Genomic DNA, 26,178 nt, shown 5'->3' with positions numbered 1-26,178 from the left:
CATAAGACAACAGGATTAAAAGAATATCAATTTTGCATATGTAAGAGAGTGTAAAACATAAAGACACAGAGATGTCAATAAAGTACATAGGATTTACATCTTCATAAAGAGTGGGGATTGGGAGGAATGACTACACATCAAAATGTGTGTTTGTTGAAATAAATTATAGAGGAAATAAGTTTTTTTTGTACAGTTTCTTGGGCCTAAAATCCTATTTCTGGTACTAAAGAAACCATGCTTCATGGAACAGGGAGGAGGCCTGACCCTTGCAAGAATTTTACAGCTCAGAGATTAAGGGAGGGTCAGGGTGTCTCTGTACTGGCTGTTTCTCAAGGACCTTAAACTCCAATAACACACTTGGGTGGATTATCCTGCACCCCTTAACAATGTAATACAGCAGTAGAGACCCTGCAGTAAATACCCTGTGAACCCAGACAGGGTCCTACCTGCAGGGCCCAGGTCAGACCTGTAGGGGGCGCTCAGGACCACCCAGCACAGGGCTGCTTCCAGAGGAACAGCTGCACAGGGGTCTGGAGAAGGCTTTCCTCTCAGAAGATGGGGTCACCTTATTCAGGAAACATTCTATTTTCTAATTGAATTTCGATTTGCCAACATAGAGTATAACACCCAGTGTTCATCCCATTAAATGCCTTCCTCAGTTCCCATCACTCAGTTCAGAAAAACATCTGAAATGCAAGTAGGACAGGGAGCGCTACAGGGTGTGTAAGTCTCCTGTTCTGTCAGGAGCATTTACCAAACTCTAGGCAATGAAGAGCACATTTGCAGGAGATGCTATCCCATGGCTTTTGCATATCTGAAGTGTGAAGAGATGGATGATGGAATACACTGATTATTTCACGGAATGCAGCATATTGGAGACACACTGATCCAGGAATAAGACATTCAGATCTCAGAGCAAACAACAGGTTCGGAGAGTCTCTGTCATTCAGAGGTGGCTTCACAATGAAGAGGATGTCCTGTGGCTTTCAGACCTTCAGTGGGAGGCCTTCTGTCTGCACACAGTTCAGGGACTTAGAAGGGGACATTTGTTGACCAATGAAGATTAGGACTGTGCAGGTCCCTACACAGCACAGCCCTGTGATGGTGATCAGCTCCTTCTCTAGATGAGCCTTATCTTGAGTATGAAATAACCCATCTCATGAATTCTCAAATGATCTAAGATGCACTAGGTTAAGGATGGAAATATCTGTGCCCTGCAGCATCACCAACACCTGCACACGCTCCCTCCAGAAGGCCCTGTGAGCAGAGCTGTCACCATGGACTATAGTTGGAGGATCCTCTTCCTGCTGGCACTAGCCACAGGTAAGGAATGTCCCACAAGTAAGCCTGAGGACAGGACCAGGTCAATCCAAGATAACTTTATCCCCTCCTGTTCCTCTCCACAGGTGTGCATTCTGAGGTCCAGCTGGTGCAGTCTGGGGCTGAGGTGAAGAAGCCAGGTACATCCGTGAAGGTCTCATGCAAGACATCTGGATACACCTTTACTGAATACTATATGCACTGGGTACGACAGGCTTCAGGAGCAGGGCTTGATTGGATGGGACAGATTGATCCCAAAGATGGTGCCACAAGGTATGTGCAGAAGTTCCAGGGCAGAGTCACCCTGATGACAGACACATCCACAAGCACAGCCTACATGGAGCTGAGCAGTCTGAGAGCTGAGGACACAACCATGTACTACTCTGGGAGACACAGTATGAAAACCCACATCCTGGGAGTGTCAGAAACCCTGGTGAGAGTGCAGCTGTGATAGTGAGTTGAGGAGTGACACAGACAAGGGTTCTCTGACTTCCTCATAACAATGTGTCAGGGATTTTGGACATAGTTAATATACTCAGGTGCACATCATTCTCTCTAAGAGGGTTTGAAACGACAGTTATAATGAAAGAATGTTCCTGGTTAAACACTTTGTATCAAAAAAAATTTTATTATCCTTGTAGTGGGGATTTTTGTAACCTATGTGGACCTAAAAGGGGAAGTTCCTTGAGGTATCATCTGGGAACTGTTGGAATGTGTTGGGCTTCAGGGCCTGAGACAGTAGATTTGGCCCCAAAAGGGACAGATATTTTTCCCACTTTTTTTGAAATGTGACAATGTGCTTGGAGAAAAGAAAGGATGTTAATGCCATGGATGAATTTCTGTGTTCCACTCTCCGTTTGAGTATAACAGACATCACATTCTGGTAGACACTCATGAGCTCATTGTCACAAGTCCTGGGCTGATAGGTGTGCCAGGTTCAAGCTCAGTCTACATCAGCACACCATCCTTGTTGTCCCCACTTGAGTGCTGAGTTTCTGCAGAGGCTCCTCCCCACACAGCCCAGTCCATGAGTGTCCTTGATCCAAGGGCTTGTACTTGTGGGCACCAGAAACACGGCATCATTGGATGACCTGGGATAATGTGGTCTGAAACTACACCTATAGTCTTTCTGTGGCCACAGTGTCCAGGTATCACAAATAGGGCTCAGGTTTGCACACATTAATTCCCCTACCATCTGGAGGTCGATCTAAAGTCAATTCATACAGAAGTTCAGCAATATAACAGGTTATAAAATCAATGCACAGAAGTCAAGTACATTTCTAAACATACTGACAATAAGACAGAAGAAAGAGAAACCCAGGAATCAATCCCAGTTATAATTGTAACAACAGTCCTTAAGCCTGATCGAAACCAAAGAAGTAAAGGATCTGTACTCTAGAACTGTAGAATACACAGGAAAAAAAATAGGAAGATACGATGATATTTAAAAAAAATCAATGTTCAAGGGATAGAAAAAAATCAATATGTAAATATTTATGCTACCAAGAAAATCTACATATGTAATGCAATTCCTATCTAGCTAACATCAACATTTTTTACAGAGCTGGAAGAAACAACTCTAATTTTTGAATGGAATCAGAAAATACCTCAAATACCCAAATGGATTATGAAAAAGAAACCAAACCTGGAGGCATCACAACCCCCAATGTCAAGGAGTGTTAGAAAGCTGTGATCATCAAGACAGTATGGATATGGTACTAAGCAGACATATAGATAAATGGGAAAGAATAGAGGATCCAGAAATGATCCTCCCATTTATGGCAAAATCCTCTTCAACAAGCAGACAGAAATATCCGATGGAAAAAAAAGTCCTTGAAATCCTGTGTTGTAATACTTGGACAGCCATATTCAGACAAACGAACCTGACGCACTTTCTTACACCAGACACAACAAAAAACTCAAAATGTATGAAAGAACTAAATGTCAGACAGGAGTCATTCATAATCCTACAGAAGAACACAAGCAGCAACCTCTATGACACCGGTCAAAACAACATCTTGCAGGACATGTCTCCACAGGAAAATGAAACTGTGGCAAAAAAAATCAATAAACTACGGGATTTCATCAGGATAAAAATTCTTCACAAGAAAAGAAACAATCAAGATTTAAAAAGCAAAATACAGAAGGAGAGAAGATATTTGCAAATGAGACATTACGTAAAGGCCTAGTATCCAAAATGTATAAAGAACTTAGCAGAAGAGGAGGGGCAAGATGGCAGGAGTAGGGTCCCCAAATCACCTGTCCCCAACAAATTACCTAGATAACCTTCAAATCATCCTGAAAATCTATGAAATTGGCCTGAGATTTAAACAGAGAAGGGCTGAAACGCTACAGTGAGAAGAGTTCGTGCTTCTATCAAGGTAGGAAGACGGGAAAAAAGAAATAAAGACACAAAAGGCCGCCAAGGGGGAGGGGCCCCAAGAGGAGCCGGGCTGAGGCCGGGGCGAGTGTCCCCAGGACAGGAGAGCCCCGTCCCGGAGAAGCAGAAGCTGCACCAACCTTCCCGGGTGGAAAGGGGCTCTCAGGGAGTTAGAGCAGGACCCAGGAGGGTGGGGATGCCCTCGGGCTCCCGGGGACACTAACAGGCACCTGCACCCCGGGAGAGCGTCACGAGCTCCCTAAGGGCTGCAGCGCACACGGAGGGGCCCGGAGCAGCATGGAGGGCCTCGGGCGGCGGCTCCGCAGAGGGGGCTGCGGGGCGGGAGTGCGAATCCAACAGCGCAGACTCCAGAGCACTGGGCACAGGGACACAGCCCAGGATCCGGCCTCCCCCAGAGACAGGCAGAGGCCGGGAGGGCCCAGGACAGCGAGGACGCTCCTGCTCCAAGCTGAACAGATCAGCAACCCCGCCCGGAGCCTCCAGGCCCTGCAGATGGAGAGCCCCGGAGCTACTGCGGGGGCTGACTCCAGGGCTGCAGAGCTGGCCCCGCCACTGTGGTTGTTCCTCCTGGGGCCTCAGGGGGTGAACAACCTGCACTGAGCCCTGCACCAGGCAGGGGCAGAGCAGCTCCCCCAAGTGCTAACACCTGAAAATCAGCACAGCAGGCCCCTCCCCCAGAAGACCAGCTGGACGGACCAGTTCCAGGGGAAGTCAAGGGACTTAAAGTATACAGAATCAAAAGATACTCCCCTGTGTTTTTTTTTTTAATTTATTTATGATAGTCACAGAGAGAGAGAGAGAGGGGCAGAGACACAGGCAGAGGGAGAAGCAGGCTCCATGCACCGGGAGCCCGACGTGGGATTCGATCCCAGGTCTCCAGGATCGCGCCCCGGGCCAAAGGCAGGCGCCAAACCGCTGCGCCACCCAGGGATCCCTCCCCTGTGTTTTTGTTTTTTTTTTTCTTTTTTAATTCTGATTGCTTCCCCCACCCTTTTTTTCCCTTTCTTTCTTTTTCTTTCATTTTTTTCTCTTTTTTCATTTTTTTCTTCCTTTTTAATTTTTTCTTTTTCTCTTTTTTCCTTCTTTCTGTCCTCTCTTTTTCTCCTTTTCCCAATACAACGTGTTTTTGGGCAGTCTGCACTGAGCAAGATGACTAGAAGGAAAACCTCACCTCAAAAGAAAGAATCAGAAACAGCCCTCTCTCCCACAGAGTTACAAAATATGGATTACAATTCAATGTCAGAAAGCCAATTCAGAAGCACTATTATACAGCTACTGGTGGCTCTAGAAAAAAAGGATAAAGGACTCAAGAGACTTCATGACTGCAGAATTTAGATCCAATCAGGCAGAAATTAAAAATCAATTGAATGAGATGCAATCCAAACTAGAAGTCCTAACAATGAGAGTTAACGAGGTGGAAGAACGAGTGAGTGACAGAAGACAAGTAGATAGCAAAGAGGGAAACTGAGAAAAAAGAAACAAACAATTAAAAGACCATGAGGATAAATTAAGGGAAATAAACGACAGCCAGAGGAAGAAAAACCTACATTTAATTGGGGTTCCCAAGGGCGCCGAAAGGGCCAGAGGCCCCGAATATGTATTTGAACAAATCATAGCTGAAAACTTTCCTAATCTGGGAAGGGAAACAGGCATTCAGATCCAGGAAATAGAGAGATCCCCCCCGCCAAAATCAATAAAAACCATTCAACACCTCGACATTTAATAGTGAAGCTTGCAAATTCCAAAGATAAGGAGAAGATCCTTAAAGCAGCAAGAGACAAGAGATCCCTGACTTTTATGGGGAGGAGTATTAGGGTAACAGCAGACCTCTCCACAGAGACCTGGCAGGCCAGAAAGGGCTGGCAGGATATCTTCAGGGTCCTAAATGAGAAGAACATGCAACCAACAATACTTTATCCAGCAAGGCTCTCATTCAAAATGGAAGGAGATGGACACCGAGGCTCCTTCCACAGTTTGGCTACTGTGGCCATTGCTGCTAGAAACATCGGGGTGCAGGTGTCCCGGCGTTTCATTGCATCTGAATCTTTGGGGTAAATCCCCAACAGTGCAATTGCTGGGTCATAGGGCAGGTCTATTTTTAACTCTTTGAGGAACCTCCACACAGTTTCCCAGAGTGGCTGCACAAGTTCACATTCCCACCAACAGTGTAAGAGGGTTCCCTTTTCTCCGCATCCTCTCCAACATTTGTGGTTTCCTGCCTTGTTAATTTTCCCCATTCTCACTGGTGTGAGGTGGTATCTCATTGTGGTTTGATTTGTATTTTCCTGATGGCAAGTGATGCAGAGCATTTTCTCATGTGCATGTTGGCCATGTCCATGTCTTCCTCTGTGAGATTTCTCTTCATGTCTTTTGCCCATTTCATGATTGGATTGTTTGTTTCCTTGCTGTTGAGTTGAATAAGTTCTTTAAAGATTTTGGATACTAGCCTTTTATCTGATATGTCATTTGCAAATATCTTCTCCCATCCTGTAGGTTGTCTTTTAGTTTTGTTGACTGTATCCTTTGCTGTGCAAAAGCTCCTTATCTTGATGAAGTCCCAGTAGTTCATTTTTGCTTTTGTTTTTTTTTTTGCCTTTGTGGATGTATCTTGCAAGAGGTTACTGTGGCCAAATACAAAAGGGTGTTGCCTGTGTTGGCGAGGCCAGGTTATTTGAGGACCCAACTCCTCCACCATCTTGTCCCCTTCCTCTGTATGTTGAATATTTTTTATTGGATTTAGATTTGGCAACATATAGTATAACCCCCCAGTGCTCATCCCATCAAGTGCCCCCCTCGGGGCCCATCACCCAGTCACCCCCACCGACCGCCCACTTCCCCTTCCACTACCCCTTGTTCGTTTCCCAGAGTTAGGAGTCTCTCATGCTCTGTGACTCTCTCAGATTTTTCCTACTCATTTTCTCTCTTTTCCCCTATAGTGGCTTTCACTATCTTTTTATATTCCCATATGAGTGAAACTATATGATAATTGCCTTCTCTGATTTATTTCACTCAGCATAAAACCCTCCAGTTCTGTCCACGTCGAAACAAATGGTGGGTATTTGTCATTTCTAATGGCTGAGTAATATTCCAATGTATACATAGACCACATCCTCTTTATCCATTCATCTTTTTATGGACACTAGGCTCCATCCACAGTTGGCTATTGTGGACATTGACTCTGTGGGTGCAAGTGTCTCGGCTTTTCACTGCATCTGTATCTTTCAGGTAGGCCCAGTAGTGCAATAGACTATATCTTAGTCAAAATAATTGTCTGCCTGTATTACATATATGACTGTATCACCCTGAGATCTTATTTGCACTTCTCAGTCTGCAAGGATCTATGAATTGTCCCCAGGATGAGCAAAAACTGGCTTCCCCCATTTGAGTCCAAGAACTGGAGGTCTCTCCTTTCTTGAATCATGAGATTTCTTCAGGATGTCATAGCTACTCACTATCTTCAACCAGCTCTTGTCCCAAACACACAACATGATGCTTCCTTCATAGCAATTTGCTTCTTAGGACATTATAGGATTGAACCTTTCTGAAATTACTGTACCCTGCAAGATGTAATAGCATGAACTGGTCAGGATTCTCCTGAGGAACAGAACTCATAGCCCATTGGCTCCCATTACTGAGTAGACTGAGAAGTCCATGATGTACATTCATGAGGTAGAGACCTAGGAATTACAGTGGGGTAATTATCTGACTCTGAACTAGTCTCTCACCTGAGAACCTGGGAACATGCATGTGTGACTTTCTCCAAGGCAGGAGGACATGGATGTTCCATATCAAGCATGCAGAAAGGAAGAATGATGGAAGTCTTCATCTTTCTGCCATTTATTCTATTCAGGACCTTAATGAATTGGAGGATGCCCACTTACACAGAGACAATGATGCATATACCAGTCTCTGCAATCACCATTTCAGACATTCACAGGAAGTAGGTTTAATCTGTGCACCAATGGGCCAGTCTATTGACACATGGAATTAACCATCACATGTCAGCCTCCTGCAAATTTGGGTATCCATATTCATCTCCATACACCACACTCATCCTGAAAAAAAATCAAGTTCTTCAATTCACCTTATATGAAATATGTATTCTGTATACAACCAAAACCACAACAACCTCTTTTGCAAGAGAAGAGTTGAATCCCTTGAATGATGTTTACTTGTCTCCTGAACATCCTATAACTGAACTACTATGCTTTATGATTGAGAAGTCTTGGTTAAGTTTACATTATATTGACAGAAATTGCCCAGATATACCAGGACTGGAAAATACTCTGTTACCTGGGCCCATGTGAGGTGAAAGGAAAAGGATGGGTTAGGAGTTGGGCACTCTCCAGACACCACATCTCCTTTCACAATGACCTGGTACTTCCCAGACTCCAGACCTGTGACAAATGAGTGTTTGTTGTTTAAATAGACTCAGTCCATGTCTGATGTTCCAGGTCCCAGCACAGGGTATGACCGTAGTGACACATTAACCCAAGTACTGATGCTCTGGCATTTCCACATAATGTGGCTGTGATGACCCTGTGTGATTTGAGTGTTACCATCTCCATACAAAGCTGTGTTATACTGACAGTCATGAAGTGTCACCTCATCACTTGATGCAACATTGTTACCCCATGTTGAGCTTAATACCCACATGCTTCTATAGCTTACTCTGGAGATAAGGGAGGTTCCCCTTGGAGTGTTAATTACCAGAACCCCTCAGACACCTGCATTATTGCTTACCTGTTATCTATTTATTTATATTAAATCATATATATAAATTGGAGCTTTCTAACCATTTTCTGTACCTTCCAAGTAACATGACCCATAGATGACAATATCTAACTGCTCTTCGGACCTATTCCATAGTTTACAAGTGAACTTACTGATACTAAAACTGTTTCAGGGAATTTAAGTCTATTTATGAAAAGTGCATCCCCCTGGGACACTTGGTTGGATCACCAGTTGAGCTTTTGCCTTTGGCTCACAGTGAGATTCTGGGTCAGGGATTGAGAGCATCATCAGCTTCTTGCATAGAACCCACTACTCCCTCTGCCTATGTCTCTACCTCTGTGTGTGTGTTTCATGAATAAATCATATTATTCAAATAAAAGGACACTGAGTCCACAGATAGAAGAAAATATATCCTCTATGGGAATTTCCCTTCCCTGTAGCTGAAGTTGAGAAACATCCTTAGATACAGAAGAGGGACCTTAGGGTCCAGAAGGCTGTGCAAACAACCCTTGAAATTTTGTCACTAATTCAGTGGCCCAAAACCAAGTCCTGGCCTTAGATCTCCAAAACATTTATATTGTCTCATAGGCACAAGGTCTGCATAGTTTGATCATTTACTGGGTGTCGAATTCTAGGTAGTTCATGCCAAGGAAAAATGAAGTACATTTCCCTTTAGACCTTTCTGTGTCTACTGCGTTGTTATGTCATACGAATAACCCAGAAGAATAGAAGGATCACATTGCTGCCCCAACAAATGGAAGACCTACCCAGGAAATGTAGGCAATGAAAAAATAAAATATATTTAATCCGAAGAGAGGAAGAAAACTTATTTGTTAATTATGACAAGATCTGTTACTGGGGCAAACTCTACAAACTCCACAAACAAACTCTTAGAGGTATTTAATGATTTTAGGTAATCTTCAGGATATTAAAAAAAAATACAAATAAAGCTATGTTTCCACACACTGAAAACAAATTATCTAAGAAGAAATTAACCATATATTCTATTGATACTATTAAAAATTAAATTTATAATATTAAGATTCAGGAAGGAGGTAAACTAGTGCATACTAAAAATTTCTACAATAAAGAAAGTTTTTTTTAAAGGTATGAGATACAAAAGTAATTGTGTTCACAGTTTAGAACACCTCATATTGTCACAAGACATTATACATGCTGATGCCTACAAATGTCATGGAATCTTTGTTTATAACTTGTAAAGAATCAAATAGAAGTGTAGAGCATATTATATACTCAGAGGGCATACAAAGTGGGCATCCCTCCACTCATTAAACCAGCCCAGCTCTGACCCTGCAGCTGGGAGAGGAGGCCCAGCTTCCCCAAGAGCCCCAGGTGACCCCATTCAGGGATAAGGACAGAACAAAGACAACTCACCATGGAGTCTGTGCTCAGCTGTGATTTCCTTGTCACTATTTTATTGCTTTTATTTTTTAAAGATTGTATTTATTTATTCATGAGACACACACACACAGAGAGAGAGAGAGAGAGAGGAGAGAGAGGCAGAGACACAGGCAGAGGGAGAAGCAGCTCCATACAGGGAGCCTGATGTGGGACTTGATCCCAGGTCGCCAGGATCACACCCCAGGCTGAAGGCGGCGCTAAACAATGGGCCACTGGGGCTGACCTCCTTGTCACTGTTTTAAAAGATAATTCATGGGGAACAACAGACCTTGAGTATGTGAGTGGAGGTGAATGAGAGAAACAGGGAATTTGGGACAGTTCCTGACCAGGATGTCTTATGTCTGCAGGTGTCCAGGGTGAGTTGCAGTTGGTGGAGCCTGGAGGAAACCTGGTGAAACCTGAGCGGTCCCTGAGACTCTCCTGTGTGGCCTCTGGATTCATCTTAGTAGCTGCTACATGGGCTGGGTACACAAGGCTCCAGAGAAGGGGCTCCAGTGGGTCACATACATTAGAAGTGATGGAAGTAGCACATACTATGCAGACTCTGTGAAGGGCTGATCCAACATCTCCAGAGACAATGACAAGAACACGGTGTATCTGCAGATGAACAGCCTGAGAGCTGAAGACACAGCTGTGTATTACTGTGCAAGGGACGCAGGGAGGGGACCTCAGTGTGAGCCCAGACACAAACCTCCCTGTAGAAGGGGATCGGGACCACCAGGGGGTGCTCACTACTCATCACTTCTGTCTTGAAGGCCCAGGAGCAGGTGCAGATGGAGTTTCTGGGCAGGTTTCCTGTCTGGGTCTGGGCTTCCTCTCCATGGAGCATTTTCCCCCAGGGAGCCTCTCTGAACACTTGATTATGTGTTTTCCTATTCAGTTTCTGTCTTAGAGCCTTAGAGAATCAACTATACATTTGCACATAGTTGTACTTAATTTATTCTGATCCTAAATATTAATCAGTTACAAATAACTCCATGCACATCATATGAACATTTTCATGGGTCCCAGTGTCACTTTCTATGGAACAAGGACCCTAACAAAATGTAGTCTTGCTAGAAGCAGCTTAAGTGCATGCAGCACATCAGGGTACAGAGGAATCTTGAATGAACACAAGAGAAAAGAGACCCTTAGTTGAGGTCAATTATTGGCAAAATGCTCACAATAATGTTAGTAACTGCCTGGCACTCAGAGGGATTTCCAACATGACAAGGTAAGGAGGTGGAGTCAAAATCACACACACACACACACACACACACACACACGAGTATAAATCTTTATCACCCTCACCATTTTGTATGGAGTCACTGTCCTCCCTGCATCAAAGGAGGAAAGGTTTAGATTCTTGTTTGATTTCCTATTCTATATTTTGAAAAGAAGACAGTTGAAGGAAGGTCATGGAGCTAGAAATCAAGAAACAAAGGATATGGTGTGAGGATTAATTACACTAAACATGTTTGTAATCTGGGAGGACGAAAAAGAGAAATTGTCATTCTAAGTAGAAAATGGTCTGAATCCCTGGAAAAGACAATGAATGATATATCAAAGCAGGATGAAACATAAAATGATAATATAAACAGACCAAGGACCTACCCAGACTCTCAGGAGGAAGCTGCCCTCTCCCCAAGGTCACCAGCTGTTTCTGAAGGTCATGTCTACACTGTGCTCAGAGACCAGCTTCTACTGGATCCATGAGGATCTTCAGGGTGAGGAGCTGGATTGGAGGACCATCCACTTTCAGGGAATAATTCATTGATCCTTCAGGTGCTTATATCAGCTCACTGTGTATAACCTACCATCCCCATGTTGAAACCACTCATGTGATGGGAGGAGGGGTGAGACCTTAGCGGAGCACTTAGGTCAGGAGATACAGGCTCATGATGGGATCAGGGCCCTTATACACCAGGCCTGGGAAAGCTTCCTGCCCACTGGCCCTATGTGAGGTGACAGGGGAATGACGGACTAGCACATGTGTCACTCCAGACACCACATTTGCCTGCACTTGGACCTCAGACTTCTCAGAGTCCAGAGCTTAAGACTGACTGTTTTTTAATCCACCCCATCCATGTATGACGTTACAGAAGCTAGAAGCTAACACAACATATGGTAGTCTATATTGTCTTTATTTAAATTCAATTTGCCAACATATTGTATGACACCCAGTCCTCATCACATCACATGTCCTCCTTAATGCTGGTTCATCAGTCACCCCACCCAACCACTCACCTTCTTTCCAGAGTCGCTCACTTTGTTTCCCAGAATTAGAAGTCTTTCATGGTTTTTCTCCCTATTTTTTCCCATTCATTTTCCCTCCTTTCCATATAATTCCTTTCCCTATTTTTATACACCCCATATGAGTGAAACCAAGATGACTGTCCTTCTCTGACTGACTTAGCATAATATCCTCCAGTTTCATACACATCAAAGCAAATTGTGGTTATTCATCCTTTCTGATAGCTGAGTAATAGTCTATTGTGTATATATAAGCCATATAATCTTTATCCATTATTCTGTTGAATGACATCACAGCTTCTTCCACAATTTGGCTATTGTTGGCATTACTGCTTTAAACATTGGGGGGCAGGTGTCCCATTATTTCACATCTGTATCTTGTGGTAAATACTCAGTAGTGCAATTGCTAGATTGCAGGATAGCTCTACTTTTGTTTTTCCAAAATACAGCCTACATTCCTGATTAAATTCTTCAAATTGAAAGATAGAGAGAACATTCTTTAATATAATAAAACCTATCTAGGATATTTCACAGTGAATATCATTCTCAGTGGGGAAATCAGAACTTTCCCTAAGTTCAAGAAAACACCAAGGATGGGAAGGGAAACAAAAATGAATTCTGGGAGCACCCTCAAGATACAAATATTCTTCAAAGCAAAGGAAACTATCAACAAAACTAAAACACAAGCTACAGAAGGGGAGAAGATATTAGCAAATGGCATATCAGACAAAGGGCTTGTAGCCAACATGTATAAAGAACTTATTAAAACTCATCACCCAAGAAATAAGGAATCCAGTCAAGAAATGGGAAGAAAACATGAACAGAAATTTCGCTGAACAAAACCTACACATGGCCAACAAGCACATGAAAAAACCTTCCATATCACTTGCTACCAGGGAAAAACACTTCTAAAACACGAGGAGATACCATCTCACACCAGTGAAAATTAACAAGACAGGTAACAACAAATCCTAGAGAGGATGTGGAGAAGGGGGAACCCTCTTGCACTGTTGGTGGGAATGTGAACTTGTACAACCACTCTGGAAAACTCTGTGGAAGTTCTCAAAGAGTTAAAATAGAGCTACTCTATATCCCAGCAATTGATCTGCTGGGGTTTTATCCCTAAGATACAGATACAATGAAAAATCAGGGCATCTGCATCCCAATATTCATAGCAGCAATGTCCACAATAGCGAAATTCTGGGGGTAGCCACGATGTCCTTTGAGAGATAAATGGATAAAGATGATACGGTTTATATATACAAAGGGATATTTCTCAGCCATCAGAAAGAATCAATAGTTACCATTTCCATCAAAATGGATGCACCTAGGGAGTATTACGTTGAGTGAAATAAGTCAATCAGAGATGGACAATCATCATGGTTTCATCATATGTGGAACATAAGAAATAGTGAAAGGTATCACAGGGGAAGGAGGAAAACTGAGTAAGGGTAAATTAGAGAGGAAGACAAAACATGAGAGACTCCTATCTCTCAAACTCAAAGGGTTGCAGAAGGGGAGGTGGGTGGTGGGACTTGGTACCTCGGTGACGGACACTAAGGAGGGCACGTGATGAAATGAGCACTTGGGGTTACTGTATGTTGGCGAAATGAAGTTAAATAAAATAGTGAAAGGGAATAAAGGGGAAAGGAGGAAAATGAGTGGGATATATCAGAAAGGGAGACAGAACATGAGAGACTCCTAACTCTGGGAAACTAACTAGGGGTGATGGAAGGGGAGGTGGGTGGGGGGTGGGGGTGACTGGGTGACGGGCTCTGAGGAGAGCCACTTAATGGGATGAGCACTGTGTGTTATTCTATATGTTGGCAAATTGAACATCAATAAAAAATAAATTTGCTTTTCCTGCTTTCTGCTGTCGCCTTCCAGGCTAAGCTCGAGCCAGCGGCCTTCCAGCTTAGCACAGCTTTTGCCATGGCCCTCAGCGATGCCGACGTGCAGAAGCAGATTAAGCATATGATGGCTTTTATTGAACAAGAAGCCAACGAGAAAGCAGAGGAAATAGATGCGAAGGCAGAGGAAGAGTTCAACATTGAGAAAGGTCGTCTTGTGCAAACCCAAAGACTGAAGATTATGGAATACTATGAGAAGAAAGAAAAGCAGATTGAGCAGCAGAAGAAAATTCAGATGTCTAATTTGATGAATCAAGCAAGGCTCAAAGTCCTCAGAGCAAGAGATGACCTTATTACAGACCTACTAAATGAAGCAAAACAGAGACTCAGCAAAGTGGTAAAAGATACAACCAGGTACCAAGTGCTGTTGGATGGACTGGTCCTCCAGGGTTTGTACCAACTGTTGGAGCCCCGAATGATTGTTCATTGCAGGAAACAGGATTTCCCTCTGGTAAAGGCTGCAGTGCAAAAAGCAATTCCTATGTATAAAATTGCCACCAAAAAAGATGTTGATGTCCAAATTGATCAGGAATCCTACCTGCCTGAGGAAATAGCTGGTGGAGTGGAGATCTATAATGGGGATTGTAAAATAAAGGTTTCCAATACTCTAGAAAGCCGGCTGGACCTCATAGCCCAGCAGATGATGCCAGAAGTACGGGGAGCCTTATTTGGTGCAAATGCCAACAGGAAGTTTTTGGACTAAACCTTTGGGAGAGGTAGAGTTCATCCACTGCTCTCCTGCTGTGGTGTGGAAGTTTCTGACATTAGAAGAAATGAGATATCTGTGTGGCTTCCTCTTCCCTTCTCTCATAGTCTGTATTTGTCAGTGGATACTCTGTGCAGCTAATGCCCTTATCCTAGTTGTTAACAATAGAGAAAGTTTCACTTCATATAATCAGGAAAGTTCCTTCTTAGCTTATCTAAAAGTAGCACAACTTTCATCGGCTTGTGTAGTGTGAAGGTGAGGGTATCAGATGGTGGTCACAGGAGCTTCACCAAGTCTCTGCTTTTCCTCCAGTCTTCCAGTTCTTGAGCCTAGAGGGGATGTGTACAGTGATCTCTGACATGACGTCTTTGCTCTTAGGCTTAAAGTGCATGGGGGCCATGCATTCCTCCCAGCAGTAGTCGCTTCACCGCTAACCTGTTTGGGCCTAGAAGTGTTCCTCATCGTAAATGTGATTTAAAACCTAAGCCATGAATATGTCTTATTTATTAAAACAAAAGGTTTAAAAAAATAAAAAATAAAAAATAAATTTATATAAATATAAAATAAATAAAATAAAATATTGAATAAATAAATTAAAAATATATTATTAAAAGAATGCATATTATGAGCAATAACATGCCAATAAATTTGGCAATCTGGAACAAATGGATGCCTTCCTATAAATGTACAAACAACTAAATCTGAAACAGAAATGAATGGAAAAGCTGTACAGATCCAAAACCAGGAAATGAAAATCAAACATACTTAAAAGTCTTCTAACAATCAAAATCCCAAGCACAAATGGCTGCCCATGGGAATGCAACAAGCATTTTAAAAGAATTAATACCTATATGTCTGAAACTGTTCCAAAAATAGAAATGAAAGGAAACTTCCAAACTCATTCTTAGAGGTCAGTATTACCTTGACCTCAAAAGGAGACAAAGATCCAACTAAAAGGCAGAATTACAAACCAATATCCTTGATGAATATGGATGCAAAATTCCCACAAACATCATAAACAACAGGATCCAACAGCACATTAAAAGGAAAATACACCAAGACCAAATGGGCTAATTTCTGTTCTGCAAGTGTGGTTCAGCGTCTGCATATCAATCAGTGTGATGTATCTCATTAATAACAGAAAAGGATATGAACCATTTTATCTTCTCAACTCATGCTCAAAAATCATATGGCAAAAGAGATTATTATTTCCTGATAAAAACCTTCTACTGTATAGGGATATGGGAACATATTCTACATCATAAAAGCCAACTACAGAAGACACACAGAAAAGTCATCCTCAATAGGGAAAAATTGAGAAATTTTCCCATAAAAACAGGAACAGGACAGGGATGCCCACTGTCACAACTGTTCTTCACCATAGTACTATAAGTCTTAGCCTCAGCAGTCAGAAAAAAAGAAGTAAAAACCATATAAATGAGCAAAGAAAAAGTCAAACTTTGACTCTTCACATACAACAGGCAACTTACCTACAAATCCCGAACACTCCATTGAAAAATTGCTAGAACTGATACCGGGATTCAGCAAAATCTGAGCATATAAAATCAATACAAGGAAGTCAGTGGCTTTCTCTATAGTGTAAATGAAACAGAAAAAAAGAAAATCAAGGACTGGATGCAATTTATAATTACACCAGAAATCATCAGATAATGAGGAATGATTCTTACCAAAGAAGGATGGATGTATAGTCTAAACATTCCAGAACACTTCTGAAAGACAGTAAGGAAGACACAGGTAGATAGAAAGTATTGATTCTCATAGATTAGAAGAATAAATATTGATAAAATATCTATACTACTAAGAGCAAGCTACACATTCAAAGCGATCCATATAAAAATACCACCAGCATTGTTCACAGAGTTAAAGAAAAAAATTCTAAAAATTGTAGGGAACCACAAACACCTCAAATAGCCAAAGCAATCCTGAAAAAGTGAAGCAAAGCTGGAGGCATCACTATTCTGGTTGCCAAGGTAAATTACAACATTGTGATAATCAGGACAGTATGGCACTGACACAAATAAAGATATATAGATAAATAGAACAGTTTGAGAACCCAGAAATGGACTCTGAACTCTATGGTCAAAAAATCTTGACAAAGCAGGAAAGAATATCCAATGGAAAAAAGAAAGTCTCTTCAACAAATGGTGTTGGGAATATTGAAGAGCCACATGCAGAAGAATGAATGGGAACACTTTTCTTGCAACATTCACAAAAATAAACTCAAAGTTGATGAAAGACCTAAGTATGAGGCAAGATACCATCAGACTCCTAATGACACAGGCAGCACCTTTTCTACCTCAGCTGCAACCACTTCTAGACGTGTCTCCAGAGGCAAGAGAAAGGAAAGGAAAATGAACTATGGGGACTTCATCAAGGAAAGAGCATTTTCACAGCAAAGGAATCACTCAAAGTAACTAAAAGTCAACCTACAGAATGGGAGAAGATACTTGGAAATGTCTTATCTATTTAAGGTCTGGAATCCAAAATATACATTGAGCTTATCAAACTCAACACCCACCTAAACAAACAAAACAAAACGTCAGAAACAGTAGAAGCCATGAACAGACATACTGTCCTATTACAAGATTCCACTTCACACCATATATTAGGTAGCTCATCCACATGTAAGATGAAATACTTTTTCTTTCCTAGGTCTGTCTTATATAATCCAAAATATTAGAAAAGACAAAAAAATTGACAACAAGGAGGGAAAAAATTGCCCCTAACTCAAAGATTACCAGAGAAATTATGTAATAAAAAAAGATATTTAATCAGTAAATAGGAAGAAAAATAAATTGCATGCTTATGAAAATTCTTATACATATTGAATGAGGAGAAGCCTCACAAAACCACTTAGAACTAACTAATGAACTCAGGGAAAATCCAGGATATAAAATCAACATATTCAATAAAGCTGTTTCTATACACCAACAAGTTATTTATATGAAATTAATGAGATAATCCCAGTTAGAGATGTTGACTGTATCCTTTGCTGTGCAAAAGCTTCTTATCTTGATGAAGTCCCAATACTTCATTTTTGCTTTTCTTTCTCTTGCCTTCGTGGATGTATCTTGCAAGAAGTGACTGTGGCCGAGTTCAATAAGGGTGTTGCCTGTGTTCTCCTCTGGGATTTTGATGGAATCTTGTCTCACATTTAGATCTTTCATCCATTTTTAGTTTCCCTTTGTGTATGGTGCAAGAGAGTGGTCCAGCTTCATTCTTCTGCATGTGGATGTCCAATTTTCCCAGCACCATTTATAGAAGAGACTGTCTTTCTTCCAGTGGATAGTCTATCCTCCTTGATCGAATAACAGTTGACCATAAAGTTCAGGGTCCACTTCTGGGTTCTCTATTCTGATCCATTGATCTATGTGTCTGTTTTTGTGCCAGGACCACACTGTCTTGATGACCACAGCTTTGTAGTACAACCTGAAATCTGGCATTGTGATGCCCCCAGCTATGGTTTTCTTTTTTAAAATTCCCTGGCCATTCGGGGTCTTTTCTGATTCCACACAAATCTTAAAATAATTTGTTCTAACTCTCTGAAGAAAGTCCATGGTGTTTTGATAGGGATTGCATTAAACGTGTAAATTGCACTGGGTGACATTGACATTTTCATGATATTAATTCTTCCAATCCATGAGCATGGAATATTTTTCCATCTCCCACCATTTGCTTCGACATGGATGGGACTGGAGGGTATTATGCTGAGTGAAATAAGTCAATTGGAGAAGGACAAACATTATATGGCCTCATTCATTTGGGGAATATAAAAAATAGTGAAAGGGAATAAAGGAGAAAGGAGAAAAAATAAGTGGGAAATATCAGAAAGGGAGACAGAACATGAAAGACTCCTAACTCTGGGAAACTAACTAGGGTTGATGGAAGCGGAGGGGGGTGGGGGGTGGGGATGACTGTGTGGCAGACACTGAGGTGGGCACTTGACGGGATGAGCACTGGATGTTATTCTGTATGTTGACAAATTGAACACCAATAAAAAATAAATTTATTAAAATAAAAGACAAAGATTGAGTTAAAAAAAATAATCCCAGTTAGATAGACATCAAGGATCCCAGGGTGGCGGAGCGGTTTGGCGCCTGCCTTTGGCCCAGGGCACGATCCTGGAGACCCGGGATCGAATCCCACGTCGGGCTCTGGTGCATTGAGCCTGCTACTCCCTCTGCCTGTGTCTCTGCCTCTCTCTCTCTCTCTCTCTCTCTCTGTGTGTGTGTGTGACTATCATAAAAATTAAAAAATAAATAAATAAAATAATATAGACAGGCATCAAAAATAAATAATTTTGCTTAAGTTTTACTAAGCAGATGAAATACTCTACTAAAAATGAACTATATTAATGAAAGTGTAAAAAAGGCCACAGAGAAATTCAAAGATAAGTACATTGGTAAATTTGAACATCATATAGTCACAGTGTGATCTACACAAAGTGATCTAGAATTTTGAAGTAATCCTTCTTTATAACGTGTAAAGATGGATTTTAAGTTTGGAGTTGCTTATATAGTCAGAGGACATGCAAATTAGACCCTCCCTCCACTCATAAAACCATCCCAGCAAGGACCCTGCAGCCTGGAGAGGATCCCCAGTTCAGGATTCTCAGGTGACCCCGATCCAGGATCAGGACAGAATACAGACAACTCACCATGAAGTTAGTGCTCAGCTGGGTTTTCCTTGTCGTGATTTTTAAAGGTAATTCAAGGAGAACAAGAGACTTTGAGTATGTGAGTGGAGGTGAGTGAGAGAAACAGGGATGTGGGACAGTGTTCTGACCAGAATGTCTTGTGTCTGCAGGTGTCCAGGGTGAGGTGCAGCTGGTGGAGTCTGGGGGAGACCTGGTGAACCCTGGGGGGTCCCTGAGACTCTCCTGTGTGGCTTCTGGATTCACCTTCAGTAACTACCACATGGGCTGGGTCCAACAGGCTCCAGGGAAGGGGCTGCAGTGGGTCGCATGGATTTATGCCAGTGGAAGTAGCCCAAGCTACGCAGACGCTGTGAAGGGCCGATTCACCATCTCCAGAGACAATGCCAAGAACACGCTGTATCTGCAGATGAACAGCCTGAGAGCCGAGGACACGGCCGTGTATTACTGTGCGAGGGACAGAGTGAGGCGACATCAGTGTGAGCCCAGACACAAACCTCCGTGTAGAAGGGCATTGGGACCACCAGGGGGTGCACACTCCTCACCACTTCTGTCTTGAAGGCCCGGGAGCAGGTGCAGATGGAGGTTCTGGGCAGGTTTCCTGTCCGGGTCTGGGTTTCCTGTCCATGGAGCAATTTCCCCAGGGAGACTCTCTGGACACATGATTCTGTGTTTACCTATTCCATTCGGATTTCTTTTTTTTTTTTTTTTTAGGAAGCAACTATTGATATATGGAGATAACACACATATGCTTAGACTTGATTACACTTGGGACTAAATATGAAATAATTACAAATATATCCATGTTGAGAATGATGAATATGAGGTCAACCAGTAAAAGTAGTCAAAATCCAAGTAGAGAGAAACTATCTGAAATATTGGAAAATGAGTAAAGTGATATCATGAAAACAGCAAAAAGCATGAAATAGAAGACACCTGAGGTCTTACCCAGACTCTCAGCTCGAAGCTGTCCTCTACTCAAGGTCATCAGCTGGTTCCGAAGGTCATGTGTGCACACAGTTCACACATGGACCATAATCTTCTACTGGATCCCTGAGGATCCTCAGGGTGAGGAGCTGGATTGGAAGACTTTCCATCTGGAGGGAATAACTCATGGATCCTTCAGGTGTTGATATTGCTCAAACTGTGTGACCTCTACCATCCCCATGTTGAATCATAAGCCCATGTAATGAGGGGAGCAGGTGGGGCTTTATGGGAGCACTCAGGTCAGGAGGTGCAGTGTCATGTCTGGATAAGGCCCCTTATATGCCAGGACAGGGAAACCTCCATTCTCTTGTCCCCATGTGAGGGAATAATTGAAAGGATATGATAAAATATGGGCTCTCTCCAGACACCACATCTGCCTGCAGCTGGAACTCAGGCTTCCCAGACTCCAGAACTGTGGGAATGAGTGTCTGTTTTTTAATCCACCCAGTCCATGTATGATGTTCCAGCAGGGGGCACAGGAAAAGACACTAGTGACACGTGGACCCCATTCACTGATGCTATGGTTTTTCCTGCTGCATTTGTCATGAAAAGTCCCTGATAACTTCCATCCATGAGGTAAAGGGTGGATTTCTCACATGTTCACTCCTACAGAGAGGAGGAACCTGTGGACAATCCTAGGACTCTGTGTGAACAAGACCCAGTGGACACACGGAGTGAGAACCTTTACAGGCAGTCAGGGGGCTGGGAGATTGTGGAACTTTAGTATAAGGATGGTGATTTATCAACCTTTCCAGGGAAAGGGGATTTGCTGACCCTGTGGGACCTGAGTCTGAGCATCATCTTCCAGATGCTGATAGAATGATGGCTGTGAGGGTCATGAGAGCAGTTTGCTTGATGCTTTCCAGACTCCTTTCTTGTCTGAGTCTTTTGTGAGTTTAACTATGTAATTCCTTGGAGATGGTCTATTTTGTTAAATCTCATGTGAGTATCTGTACTTCTTGTATGTTGATGTCTGTGTAATTTGTGATTAGGGAGCTTTTCACTTACTATTTCATGGAATAAATCATCTGCCCCTTTTTCTCTCTGCCCTCCTAGGGTCTTCTATCTTAGAAATGTTATTGTTTCAAAATTTGCTGATTTTTGAAAATCTTCATCTTTGGTTGTTTAACTTTGTTTCAGCTTTTTCTCAGTCATTATTTTCCATAATTTTATCTTCCCTAATGCTGACTTACACCTCCATTTCTTACATCATCATTTTATGATCTCCATTTTGGGTAGCATCTTGATTATATTATTTTTAATTTGGCCAGAATCAATTATAGCTCAATTATCTCAGCAGAAATGGAACCTCTATTGTCTTCTATCCTTTCTTCAAGTCTACCTTCTATTCTTTATATCATTGTTTTACAGTCCAGTTTAGATATCTTTCTGTTACCTGTATTGACTAAAACAGTGATCAAGAGGTTTTCCTCTACAAAAATTCTCAACAAGACACTAGCCAATAGGATCCAACAGTACATTAAGGAAATAAGTCAATCGGAGAAGGACAAACAGTGTATGTTCTCATTCATTTGGGGAATATGAATAATAGTGAAAGGGAATATAAAGGAAGGGAAAAGAAATGTTGGGAAATATCAGGAAGGGAGACAGAACATAAAGACTCCTAACCCTGGGAAACGAACTAGGGGTGGTGGAAGGGGAGGAGGGCGGGTGTTGGAGGGGAATGGGTGACGGGCACTGAGGTGGACACTTGACGGGATGAGCACTGGATGTTTTTCTGTATGTTGGTAAATTGAACACCAATAAAAATTAATTAAAAAAAAAAAGAAAATTATTCACCATGACCAAGTAGGATTTATCCCCGGGACACAAGGCTGGTTCAACACTCATAAAACCATCAATGTGATTCATCATATCAGCAAGAGAAAAACCAAGAACCATATGATCCTCTCATTAGATGCAGAGAAAGCATTTGACAAAATACAGCATCCATTCCTGATCAAAACTCTTCAGAGTTTAGGGATAGAGGGAACATTCCTCAACATCTTAAAAGCCATCTATGAAAAACCCACAGCAAATATCATTCTCAATGGGGAAGCACTGGGAGCCTTTCCCCTAAGATCAGGAACAAGACAGGGATGTCCACTCTCACCAATGCTATTCAACGTAGTACTGGAATTCCTCGCCTCAGCAATCAGACAACAAAAAGACATTAAAGGCATTTAAATTGGCAAAGAAGAAGGCAAACTCTCCCTCTTCGTTGTTGACATGATACTCTACATAGAAAACCCAAAAGCCTCCACCCCAAGATTGCTAGAACTCATACAGCAATTGGCAGCATGGCAGGATACAAGATCAATGCCCAGAAGTCAGTGACATTTCTATACACTAACAATGAGCCTGAAGAAAGAGAAATTAAGGAGTCAATCCCATTTACAATTGCACCCAAAAGCATAAGATACCTAGGAATAAACCTACCCAAAGAAGTAAAGGATCTATACCCTAAAAACTATAGAACACTTCTAAAAGAAACTGAGGAAGACACAAAGAGATGAAAAAATATTCCATGCTCATGGATTGGCAGAATTAATATTGTGAAAATGTCAATGTTACCCAGGGCAATTTACACGTTTAATACAATCCCTATCAAAATACCATGGACTTTCTTCAGAGAGTTAGAACAAATTATTATAAGATTTGTGTGGGGGGATCCCTGGGTGGCGCAGTGGTTTGGCGCCTGCCTTTGGCCCAGGGCGCGATCCTGGAGACCCGGGATCGAATCCCACGTCGGGCTCCCGGTGCATGGAGCCTGCTTCTCCCTCTGCCTGTGTCTCTGCCTCTCTCTCTCTCTCTCACTGTGTGCCTATCATAAAAAAAAAAAAAAAAAAAAAAAAATAAGATTTGTGTGGAATCAGGAAAGACCCCGAATAGTCAGGGGAATTTAAAAAAAAGCCATAGCTGGGGGCATCACAATGCCAGATTTCAGGTTGTACTACAAAGCTGTCATCATCAAGACAGTGTGGTACTGGCACAAAACCAGACACATACATCAATGGAACAGAATAGAGAATCCAGAAGTTGGCCCTCAACTCTATGGTCAACTAATATTTGACAAAGGAGGAAAGACTATCCACTGGAAGAAAGACAGTCTTTTCAATAAATGGTGCTGGAAAAATTGGACATCCCCATGCAGAAGAATGAAACTAGACCACTCTCTTGCACCAGACACAAAGATAAACTCAAAATGGATGAAAGATCTAAATGTGAGCCAAGATTCCATCAAAATACTAGAGGAGACACAGGCAACACCCTTTTTGAACTCAGCCACAGTAACTTCTTGCAAGATACATCCACGAAGACAAAAGAAACAAAAGCAAAAATGAACTATTGGGACTTCATCAAGAAGCTTTTACACATCAAAGGATGCACTCAACAGAACTAAAAGACAACCTACAGAATGGGAGAAGATATTTGCAAATAACATATCAAAGAAAGGGTAGTTTCCAAGATCTATAAAGAACTTATTAAACTCAACACCAAACAAACAAACAATCCTATCATGCCCTGGCCAGGTACCATAGAAACAAGAGAAACATTAATAAACATAATGATACCTAAGGTCAAACCAAAACAGTAATTTGCTCACCCGGGCCACCTATGGTTTTAGGAAAGAACATAACAATTTGAGTTGGAAATGGAAGTGTCAGTGTCCCCCTCCCACGGAACAGGAGACGTGGAGATCAGACTACACAGGGGCTTCCATGGTTCCCGAAACCAGGATGAGCCTCCACCACCATCCAGATACCAATTATACATGGGAATAAAGAAAGTGATTGGACAGATTGACATGTGCTTATTATGGGCATGTCTGGAGCATCTTGGTTCTTCACCTTGATTTTTCCATTCTCTGTGTTCCTCATGGACAGGTACCTGCATGTACATTGAATATTTCATGAATTATAAATCTATCACAGAAAACATTCTTCCCTTTTGCATATTCTATCTTTCCCTCTGCCTCCTATGCTTCTGTCTCTCAACCCCAAGATTGCAACACATGTATAGTAGAGTAGAGAGTCTCAAAACATTAAAACTAGCAAGTTCACATTGTTTCTTTTTCTATTCCCCAGAAAAATCTTGATATAATGCAGTTATTTATTGCTTTCATTGTGACTTATCATTTCTGTATTCATTGTTTCTTCTCTGTACATTCTTTGTTCTCCAATATTACCAGGTATTTACATAATTAACAATTATGGACTCCCCATGTACACTTTACACTGTAGGAAGAGGCTCAGCCAAAGGAAAGAGTAACATTCCTGATCCTCTGAACACCCACAGATTTCTACTGGCAGAGCTGATGGTTCCTCTGTGTCCTCATATGGGCCATGGTTCCTCAGTTGTGACCTTGGACCTCATGTTCCAGCTCAGCCTGGAAGCTAAGGAGGACCCAATCCTGCACCCAGCTCTTCACCTGAAACAGGACACAGCTTCTTAAGCACAGGTGTCTTGTGCTTAAGGAATGAGACCTGCCCTCTGGAGCCCCCTGTGTAGGTTCCAGCGGAGGTCCATTCCCTCTGAATCACAGGCATTTACTCATGAGGATATTTTATGACCCTATGCACACAGGACCACCACATCAGGGACTCAGGAGGGATTAAAGCTTATGGGCTACAGGACGCCCATGTGTCTGAGGAGTAGAATGAAAGGTGTTCATGGGCAAAAGTGACACCAGCTCTAAGATAGGGCCCTCCATATTCATACAGACCACAGCCTCCTATGCCATGGACCTTGGACATTCCCTCTTTTCATGGGGGTCTTGGCCAATACATCTCCCTACTTTTGGTTTGTTGGTTTAACCTGAATATCTATGAGGGTTCTGGCAGAAGCCTAGATACAGGAGACCCTGCTGTCTGGGGTGCAAGGAGCAGGTGTCAGGAGGAGTGTCCACCAGCAAGATGGAGCCCCATGAATGGACAGAACCAGAGCTGTCTGGTAATGAGTACTCATGTGGAATCTGGGTTCACTCTCAAAAAGCTGAACCCACTCACCTGCCCCTCTGATGCCCAACCCACCAGGTGACCTAGAGCATTACATGAGTAAGCTGACATGACGCTGATATTTCTGCTCCTCCAATTCTCAGGGTCAACTTTCCCATAATCATGGGGTCACCAGGAACTCATCTGTAGCCCAGAGATGGTGAATGGATGGTAGCTCCTGTGCTTCCTCTTCTCAGGCTGTAGTTCATGCCTGGTGGTGTCCACACTAAACCACAGCAGTCAGCACAGCCCAGAGTCCCTGCACTGACCAGGTCTCCTGTATGTGACCAGAATCCTCCCAGAGCACAGCAGCACTGGTGATCCTGTAGAAGACCCACGAGGACTGCCTACACACAACACCAAGATCCATTGAGGAGGTTTTTTTTTTATTGAGGAGGTATTTTATCCAAAACAGAAGCAGATGTATCTCCTCCACTACAGTCTTTATGTGCAGCTCTTCTATTCTTGAAACATGACCCATGTGCAAGCCCATCTGCACAGGTGAGACATATACTGATCTCCAGGAGGGATAACCTCAGTTCAGAGACACTTCCATGTCACTCAGGTAGGAGACACTTATCCAACATGCAGCATTCCAGGAACCCTATTCCTGCATCAACTGCTGTCTTTGCTTCTAGGGAGGCTGCCCTTTCCAGGGGCCTCCATGACCTCAATTTGGGTTCTTGTCTGTGTCTTCTGAGAAAGGGGACATCCAGGGTCTGCAGGTTTACTGAGTTATTCCCCCATGGGTATAGGGTAGAGTGCTGGAAGCAATGACAGAGTGTGTCAACCTG

General features: G+C 42.4%; 1 pseudogene and 2 gene segments (V, D, J or C); all 3 read left to right on the top strand.

Moving 5' to 3' along the window:
* The first annotated feature begins 1,277 nt into the window (after positions 1 to 1,277).
* LOC140599268 (immunoglobulin heavy variable 1-69-2-like) lies at positions 1,278 to 1,771 on the top strand. The segment is given in 2 exon segments: positions 1,278 to 1,323; positions 1,407 to 1,771. Coding segments are annotated over 2 exon segments (411 nt in total).
* A 12,242-nt stretch (positions 1,772 to 14,013) lies between these two features.
* On the top strand, positions 14,014 to 14,802 carry LOC140599237 (V-type proton ATPase subunit E 1 pseudogene; annotated as a pseudogene).
* A 4,553-nt stretch (positions 14,803 to 19,355) lies between these two features.
* Positions 19,356 to 24,843, top strand: LOC140599267 (immunoglobulin heavy variable 3-48-like). The segment is given in 3 exon segments: positions 19,356 to 19,450; positions 19,553 to 19,879; positions 24,746 to 24,843. Coding segments are annotated over 3 exon segments (471 nt in total).
* The last annotated feature ends 1,335 nt before the right edge of the window (positions 24,844 to 26,178 follow it).

The sequence above is a fragment of the Vulpes vulpes genome, chromosome 6, assembly GCF_048418805.1.
Source record: "Vulpes vulpes isolate BD-2025 chromosome 6, VulVul3, whole genome shotgun sequence".
In the NCBI taxonomy this organism is placed as follows: Eukaryota; Metazoa; Chordata; class Mammalia; order Carnivora; family Canidae; genus Vulpes; species Vulpes vulpes.
The sequence above is the reverse complement of the archived record's forward strand: the minus strand, read 5'-3'. Positions and strand labels throughout refer to the sequence as shown.